The sequence below is a fragment of the Neophocaena asiaeorientalis genome, unplaced genomic scaffold (genome assembly GCF_003031525.2).
Source record: "Neophocaena asiaeorientalis asiaeorientalis breed wild unplaced genomic scaffold, Neophocaena_asiaeorientalis_V1.1 scaffold138, whole genome shotgun sequence".
Lineage (NCBI taxonomy): Eukaryota > Metazoa > Chordata > Mammalia > Artiodactyla > Phocoenidae > Neophocaena > Neophocaena asiaeorientalis.
Genome location: NW_020172632.1, coordinates 2,813,348 through 2,822,773, shown reverse-complemented (window position 1 = coordinate 2,822,773; position 9,426 = coordinate 2,813,348). Strand labels below are relative to the sequence as shown.

At 42.1% G+C, this 9,426-nt stretch overlaps 1 protein-coding gene across 4 annotated transcripts in view; it reads right to left on the bottom strand.

Annotated features, from left to right (window-relative positions):
• The window catches only part of ELAVL4 (ELAV like RNA binding protein 4), a 97,380-nt gene that overhangs the window by 35,419 nt on the left and 52,535 nt on the right, over positions 1–9,426 (bottom strand). For all 4 annotated transcript variants that reach the window (XM_024739280.1, XM_024739281.1, XM_024739283.1 and 1 more), the window contains one exon: positions 478–581. In XM_024739280.1, the coding sequence (XP_024595048.1) occupies positions 478–581 (104 nt within the window). The remainder of the gene's footprint in view (positions 1–477; positions 582–9,426) is intronic.

Sequence of the window (9,426 nt, the reverse complement as noted above, 5' to 3'; positions counted from 1 at the left end):
TTTTTTTTGTGGTACGCGGGCCTCTCACTGCGGTGGCCTCTCCCGTTGCGGAGCACAGGCTCCGGACGCGCAGGCTCAGCGGCCACGGCTCATGGGCCCAGCCGCTCCGTGGCATGTGGGATTTTCCCGGACCGGGGCACGAACCCGTGTCCCCTGCATCGGCAGGCGGACTCTCGACCACTGTGCCACCAGGGAAGCCCACACAGGCACTCTTGATGGGGTTAGTCATTCCTGGCATCTTACCTGCTCTCTGGAATGGAGGTCCCACAGCTTGTGGTCCCCTCTCTCTACTCAACCCTCACCTCTTTCTTCTGTAATGATCTGTGTCCCTCACTTAGTACAGTGGATGGTAAGTGTCCTTTGAATAATAAATAAAGAACGCCACTGCCAGCTCCCTCATAGCCTGAATTTATTAGATCAAAGGAATGAAATTTAACCAGTGCCTCCCAAATAAGGAGCTAACATGTAACCTCTTACCTTTATGGTTTTGGTCTGGAGTCTGAGTCCATTTAAAGTGTTGATGGCTTTCTCTGCATCCTTTGGATCAATATAGTTAACGAATCCATACCCTAAACTCTGTCCTGTGGAAACATTTTTTAAAAAAGAGAGAGAGAGAGCTCATTATCTTTATTAAGGTAACACTTCCCATTGCAGTGCGTCAAAACCCTCTAGTACATGGTTCCTTTTATACCAGGGTTTGCTCCCAGGTTGAGAAGTTTCTAGTTCTTCCACCTCTCACTCTGGTCAGCCTTTAAACTCACAGGAGCTGCCCCAGCTGGGAATAGGTAAGTGCCCGTGCACGTCCACACCACATACACACAAGTGTCCACTTAATTGGGAAGAGGCAGGGCAGGGTAGTGGAAAAGAGCAGGTGTGGTTTGTTAGAAGAGTTCTGAACTGGAGTCCTGGGGCTTTTCCTATCAGCTGTGTGACTCTGAAGAGAATTCACTTAACCTCCTGTTTTCTCCAGAGGTTTCTTCTCTGCAGATAACAGCACTTGCCACAGACAGGTTTGAGAGGGTTAACGAGATATTGAGCATGCGATGCCTACCTAGAACATAGTAGCTGCTCAACAAAAGACAGCTCTGCTATGCTCAGTCCTGTAAAATTGGGACAAGTGCTGGATGCAGTAGCTGTGTCTGCTGCCTCAGTCATGCTATCCATGCCTACACTCAGAGGACTGTAGCAAGATCTGAGCAGCAAAGACTGGAGACATTTAAAGTGAAGGCATGGCCAGAATTTAAAGCAGTTGCAACAAATCATTCATTGCCCTCCTCATTCCCCCAGCCTAAGAACAGTAAAAAATGGGGGGGCTTCTACTGGAAAGAACTGGGGAGCTCCTAACACTTTGCAGAGCACAAATACACTCTGCAAAGAGGATTTAGCTACTTTAGGTGAAGATGGCATCAACTTGTCTGAAAAGAGAGGTAGCAAAAGTGACAGGGCTCCCCCACTAAGTGAAATAAAAATAATGTGCTTGCGATTGTGCCACTGATTATAAATAGTCCATCAGCTCTGCCATGTGTCATCAGCCAAAAATATCATTAGGAAACTTTACATTTTCTGACATACTCTTTAAGAAATACAGAGCTTGGGGTGGCTGCAAAGCCAGCTTGAACTTCCCAGGCAATGTTATTGATTTGTGGGCGGCAGCAGAGCCGAAGGGGAGGAAAATGACAGGACGTCACATGTCAGGAAAGACTGATTACATAAAGCTCTCTTTGGAGTACACTCAGACCAGGGCTGGGAGACAATACAGCAAAAAGTCTGCCATGTCCTGGTGACAGGAGCCCACTTCAGCAGCCAAAAAATCTTTCCAACAGCTTCTGTTTTGCTGGTGAATGTCTGTGTTTGTGTTGGTCGTAGGAGGGAACCTGGGAAAACAAGTTGGGTTCCGGATCAGAAGATGGATGACTTTATTATCCTTTATAGGGTGGAAGTAAAGAGAATCATGAGGAAACTGAGTTGCGTTTTTGTCCCCAAAATGGAAAACCCCAAATGACAATACATTAGGGTATTCCTTCTGTTTTGGAATAACAGGGTTAGAACAGGAAAGACAGGCGCAAACTTCGCCAGATATGCCCTTCACCAGCCAGAATTAGTAACTGAAGAAGGGGGAGAAAACGTTGAGCACGCTGTAGCTACCAGGGCCCTTCTCTTTCTATTTCACTGGGTTACGTGTAGTGTGTGAGAGGTGTGTGTGTATGAGTGGCGAGTGCATGTGTGCACACACACGCATGCACACACACACAGGAGAGTAACAGTTAGAGAAAGAGGTGTGTGTGAATACGAGACCCTGCTACATGTTCTCAGAAAATTTTTTGCAAATCCAAAAATACATGAGACTAATTCATTGGTTTAAAAGTATCATTCATCCTAAGTTCAGCTTCACCTCATCAAGCCTGGCTAAATTCACCTAATTAAATCTATTTTCATCATGCAAATTTATCAGTCCTTATTTACCTTGTATATAAGAGAAGCCTTAAAAATTGCTGTAAAAGTCTTACAGTTATTTCTTTTAAACAGTCATGCACCAAATTGAGGGGCTTTAGAGGGCACTTTTAAAGTAATAATCTCAATGACAAACCTTATGTATGAGTTCTAGGAAACAGGTCAGAGTCAATCTATCCAACTAAGTTTAATTTGTATAAAATTAAAATGAAATACGAAAAATACAGACAAAACACTCACCACTTAACTGCACTTAACCACTTAACAATGACTCATTGTACTGATGGGATATATGTGGAAGAATTTATCATGCCTACCAGTGGTTAATGTTCCCTGATATACTATCTTTCTTTCCAGTTATTCATATGTTTACGGAAATCTTAAATATATATAGTGGCTATGATTTTTATATTCTATATTTTATCTTTATTTTAGAACATTGCTTCAGGAGGAAGGAAAACACACTCAGCTTCTAGGAAGGTTCTGAAGGTCAAGTGAAGGAAAGACTCCTGCCCAGCAAGATACGCCACATCTACCCACCTGCCCGTGTAGTCCCAAACCCACCATCACCTTAGTACCTGACTGCAATCAGCACAACCATGTTACGCTCACCTGCTCTAGCTTTAGAGAGGGACTGCATTTAATGTCACGAATGAGGGTGCTTTGGGGAAAACTAAAAAGTAGCTGAACACCGTTTCAGAAAGAAAAGGGATAAAAGATCAGAGGATTTCCTTGATATGAAATAATGAACTGCAAACTCTAAAACAGGACACTGCACTGAACAGGAGGAGGAGAGAGGTGGAAAGGCTTGCCTGTGAATTGAAAGATATGAGATAAACTGGCAGCACAATAGATCTACCTGTGCTTAGCCTGGTTCATGAACGGGCTTCTTGACGTGCTTCTTTGCCATCACGGAAGGAATACAGCTAAGTCTCATAAAAAATACTCAGTGGAGCTAAGCATATTCTTTTAAAACACTCTTGAGAGGATTAGATCCCTAGGTAGAAAATATAAAAACCCAAGCCTCATTTCTTTCAGAAACTGTTTTAGCAGTGAGGGAGAGTAAAATGAGGAAGAATTTTATGTTTTAATTTTGGTGGCCCTATACTGGTGATGGGTTTTAGATTTGCATTTCTGTATTTAAATTGTACACAGAACATAGAAAAATACAAATGAAACCTATTCACAAAGAATACCAACACTATTTCTACGAGGACCAAGAGAGCGCCCATGCTGGGAAGGCCCAGGGGACCCAGTCTGGAGCCTAGAACTAAGTGTGTCTATATGCATCCCAGAAATAGATGAGGTTTTTTTTTTTTCTTTCTTCTTCTCAAACAGCTTCATTCTCTCCCTTTATCAGCAGCAGCGAGATTTGACCACACAGGTATGGCAACAGTAATTTCAGAACGGAAAATTAAAACAAACTTTATTTTGCTCCCAGTTTATGAGCTTATTTTGATAGCAAGCCAAGCATACAAATTAAATCATTGAAGTTATGTTTACTGAATCACCAATAAAGAAAAAACAAAATCATTACAGACAAGATACAATGTTATAAAATGAAGACTACCTCCAATATTCAGAAACTATAGTGAGTGCCTGCTCCTTGATGCCCAGGTGACCTACAACCCTTACTTGTGACCAGTCCTTAGCAGTCCTGACCAGCAGGCTTGGGTAAGAGGCCCAGTGACCATGAATGGGCAAGAAAGGCATTCTTGGCAGTTTGGGATAGAAACTTAAAATTAGAATGTAGTTTCCAAGGGAAAACTGTTATACACAATGGCTACATTTTTAAGGCGCTTCAGTGTATTTTGGATTAAACAGATTCTTGTTTTTAACAAGCTTAAATCTGCACCTGAATATTTCTATTTTTTAAACTGTGCACATATGCACATACACACACAAAGACACGACGTGTCCTCGTACTACAATGTGGCAATATTTCTCTTCTGTTATAATAATTCCTATACCTAACTTCTCCCCTTAGAAAGCAAACACTTCTCCCTACAAGAACTAGTTTATAAAGACTGCCTACTTGAACATGGTAGGTACTCAACAAATATTTGATAAGGGAACAGATGGATACGTACACTTGTACTAATTCGCCATTGCTGTAAGCACATGACCAGGATGTGTTCATGTTTGGAGGGAGAAGAGGATGAGAGGGGCACCTGGGGAATTCATTTCGTATTTGTGAAAAAGGGAGAACAGGACAACAAGCTGACATCAGGGACTGGAAAACACAAACAAAAAATGTCCTGGTGGGTCCCCTCCAGCACAGATCAGGTGAAAAATAAAAACCATCCTGGCTCACGTTTCCAAAGAAATCCTGAGTTTCCAAAGTGCCTTTCCACCCATTATGTCACATTTGAGTCTCCCAACAACCCCGTGGGAGAGAGAGTCATCATTTATAGATGTGGAAACTGAAGTTCTGAGAGAAGAGCGATTTGCTCTACTATCCCTGAATAGCTGAAACTGAGTCTAGATCAGGGGTTGGCAAACTGTTTTATGTTTAGGGTGAGACAGTAAATAGTTTAGGATTGGTGGGTCCTCCAGTCTGTCATGATGACACTGCCATTGTAGCGTGAAGGCAGCCATGTACAATATGTAAACTTATGAGCATGGCTGAGTGCCAATAAAACTTTATTTAGAAAAAAAAGAGGCAATGGGCTCAATTTGGCCTTTGGGCCATAGTTTGCTCACCCCTTGGTATAGATCTTTTGACTCCAAATCTAGTCCCCTTTGCCATATCCACAGTTACTCCACTGGAACTAAAGTGTTGTTGACAACTATACTGAGGCCCTGAAATACCTCAAGTTGTTTTGAACCACCTGAGAAAAAAGTAAATTACCTTCAATAGTTTGTGTTAAGCACTTTTATTGTATTCAAATGCTAGGAAATGTCACCATCATAGCTGATTATAACCCCTCATTTCCCAGTCATTCTGGAGAGAAGTTGTTTTCCCTTGCCTTTGGGGTCCTGTGGGTTATGACAGCAGGACCCTAAATATGACATCCTTATGGCTGATGGCAGCAGCAGAGAAGCTGTCCCCTCACAGGGCTGACCGGGAGGAGCCTCAGCATTTCTGCACTGCCAACCTGCACACATTGCTCTTTCTTTCTTCAAAAACCATCATTCTCCAGAAACCGAACAGCTACCCCCCTCATCTGCAAAGCCCCCAAGGGGGCAGCCAGATGGGTACCTGCTGTTGATGAAACCTTCTGAGTTGAGTAAGGAATTTTTGTGGATGTTGGAACCCTTAGCTCAGGCTGAAATTCTGTTCTCAAAGCACATGATAAAATCCCCAGTCACCTCAAGATCACCTGCAGGGCAGTAATCCACATGCTGGGTTAACCTCAGCCAACTTCAAATCCTAGGACTCCCTCCCTGCCAGTCCTGAGATGACATTCCCTGTTGTCCACTGCCTTGAAATCTACTTCAACACACCCTAAAGAGGGTCAGAGAGGAGCTCTGAGGCTGTTACTGCATGTACTCATGTATGTGTGGCCCAAGACTGTACTTGCTGTATATCCTTGGTTAATTCATTTAAGCTTCACCAGCCTGTTCCCTTATCTGGAAAAAACACGGATAATCCCTTATCTTCACAATCACAGGATCACCGTGAGGACTAACTATATTAACATGAGGACGAACAGAAGCTACAATTTATTCAGTGCCTACTTTGTGCCAGGCACTCTGCTAAGTGGCTTACTAAAATTACCTAATTTAATCCTGTGGAAATGGGTACCATTAGGCCCATTGTAAAGATAAGGAAAGTGAGGCTAAGAAATGTTAAATAACCTGCCCCAAGTCAACCAGGAAGTAGGCCTCCAGGCTAGGATTTGAATGAACTCAGGTCTGTGGGACTTCCCAGCTCATGCCTTTTCTCCACAGGGTTTGGTCTCTCTGCAAAGGCACAGCAATGTCTGGCATCAGGCAAGAACTCAAGCGGATGCACACCCCTTGTGTTGGGAACTCTTTCCCTTCTTCACAGTGACTGGGATGCTTTGAGATTCTAGAGCATCCATGGCTCTGTTCCTTCCCAGCCCACCTCTGTGGGTGTTTACACTTGCTGGACAGTCTGAGTCTTGGATTTTCTCCTGCAAACTCAAGTGTTAGTAGAGCCAACTAATCAGAGGATTTATTTTCTTTTGGTAGTTCACACAATTCCCTCAAATTAAGTATGGTTTAAAGTCTTGCTGCTCTAAGTGTGATCCCTGTACCAGCATCACTGGCATCCCTGGGGACTTGTAAGAAATGCAGCTTCAGCTTATTGCTCTGTGACTGAGGCTAAGTTGAATGAACCTCTCCACACCCTGATTTCTGAGAAAACTACACATCTAACTCATAGTCACAGGGAAGGGAAGCTCTGACAGGAAAGCTCTCAGGATTTCTTAGTATACGCTATTTCTTTTCATCCGCAGATTTTGCATTCTTACTTTGCCTCTTTTTGTTAGAGTAATCTCATCTGTAAAATGGACTTAATATTACTTTCTTCATGGTGTTGTTAGGAGTACTGAAAGTGATAATGCATGTAGAGTGCCTGGTGTATAAACAGAGGCTCAATAGATGCTGGTTTCTTTTCTTTCGTCTCCCATGCCCCAGTGGATACTGCCTTACACCGTTGCGTCTGAGGATGCTATCTTCTGAATGAGGCCCAACCTCCTCAAAGGTAGAGAATGTTTCTGATGCTTTTCTTTCACATAGGAGTACATAGCATGCAATAGGCACACTAATTCCACAAATAACTGACACCTACGACATGCTAGATACTATGAGTGTGCCTCCAATAACCAAGAAATTGTTCCTGCCTTCAGGTGACTTGTCTCACTCCCTAACCCCCCAATCAGAATATCAATTCACTGATGGCGGAAACCAAGTATTTTTTGTTCTCTGCTATGTTCCCAGAGGATGGTGGTAAGAGGTATGGAACCAGATCCCATGAGACACATCTGAAAGACCTGTGGGCTTTAACCTTGAAGGAGAGAAGATTCTAGGGGTGCTCAATACTTGAAAGGCTGCATGGGAAGTCAGGAGTAGGCTTGCTATGTGGTGCCCCAAGGGAAAGAATGAGAATCAGGCAATAGAAGAAAGTGAGGGAGTAGATTTTTGCCTTGATAAGAGGAAGAACTTTCTACTAATGATTTTATAAGGATACAGGCTGCCTTGTGAGGTGGTAAGGGCCCCCTGACTAGAACTATGCAAACAGATCTACATTTTATCAGGAGATGTTGCAGCAGTTAACAAGATCAATTCATAAGATACCTTCTAATGCTAAGACACAAAGGTTCTAAATTATATTTATTTGAGACCCCATGCTCACAGTTTATCCTGATTTCTAACTGAGAAAGTAAAAATAATAGAGAATATTTATTAAGCACCTACTGTGGGCTAAGCACTTTACATATATTATGATTTAAATCTTTACAACCTCTGAAGCAGGCATTTCCATCCCTGTTTTACAGAAGGGGAAACTGAGGCTTCAAAAGGAGAAATAACACAACCAGGGTTATTTGGCTAGAGAATAGTAGCCAGACCCATCTGACTTCAGAGCCTGTGCACTTTCTGCTGTGCCCTGGTTTCTTGAATATGTGCTGATTTGTGTGTTAAACACCTGCCCTGACACAGCACAGTGTGCCTGAGACTTTGAGAGAGACTGGGTTTTCTAGTACTATCTCCAAGTCTTCATTCTTTCCATTTAATTTCAATATATACCCCAAAGTATCCCATTCCCATCTTCCACATTGGTTGTGTCTGTCAAACTTGATCTGGTAGGTCATAGAATGACAGTCTTGGAAAGGACTTAACTATCAATCATCTTTGAGTCTCTTCTACAGATTTGGCAACTGAGGACCAAGGTAGAAGCAAGCAGTTCATGGTCTAGTAAGAAAATCAGAACTGTGAATCAACAACTATAGTAGAGTGTGGCTAAGTGTTGTGACAGTGAGAAGGAGAGAGGGCTTTCTGGAGGATATAACTGAGTTGAGACTAATTTGAAAAGATTGATAGGAGATAGCCAGGTCATAGACAGAGAAGGGCGTTCCAGGAGGAGGGGACAGCTTAAGCATCTATCCCTTGAGGAGAGAAGACTGCTATTCAGTTTATAGCTATTACTTCCAGGAGGCCAGTGCAGCTGATGTCAACCTGAACTGTCAATATCGATTCTAAGTTGAGTGCTCAGATGTATACATGAGATCTCCCCATACTTCTGGCACTGATTTAGGAATCATTTAGACATCTGAAATTTTGAGTGCCTCTGCTCTCTGCCAACAACAAACACTATTAAAAAAAACAGGACCCAGCCTTCTTATTCTGAATTCCCAAAGTATTTAAAATTACATTGAATCAGTACTTGGTTATTTCCAGAGGCTACATTCTGGCTTCCTAAGCAGATGAAACTTCCCAGTTGAGAGCTCGTCATGCGGCATCAAGATGATAACAAGCAAAGCACTTGGTCCATAGTGGGCATTCAACATAAACTTGTCGAACTAAATGTATTTCTCAGTGAACCCTAAGTTCCTTAGGGCAGGGACATGGGTCTTATTAATCTTGGTACAACCAATGTCTGGCACATAGTAGGCTTTCAGTAAATCTATGTTGAATGAATGAATGTATGAATTCAATAATCAAATTAATAGTAAAAATATAGTTATCATTTTTTGAGTGTTTACTATGTATACTGAGTGCTTTATTTCTTTTTTTCCAGCTTTACTGAGGTATAATTGACAAATAAAGCTTGTAAGATCATACACACTACCATATTTAAAACAGATAACCAACAAGGACCCTGTGTATAGCACAGGGAACTCAGCTCAGTATTCTCTAATAACCTAAATGGGAAAAGAATTTGAAAAAGAATGGATACTTGTATGGGAATAACTGAATCACTGCTGTACACTCGTAACTGTGAATCAACTATAGTCCAATATAAAATAAAAATTAATAAAATAAGATAAAGTGTACAACATGATTATA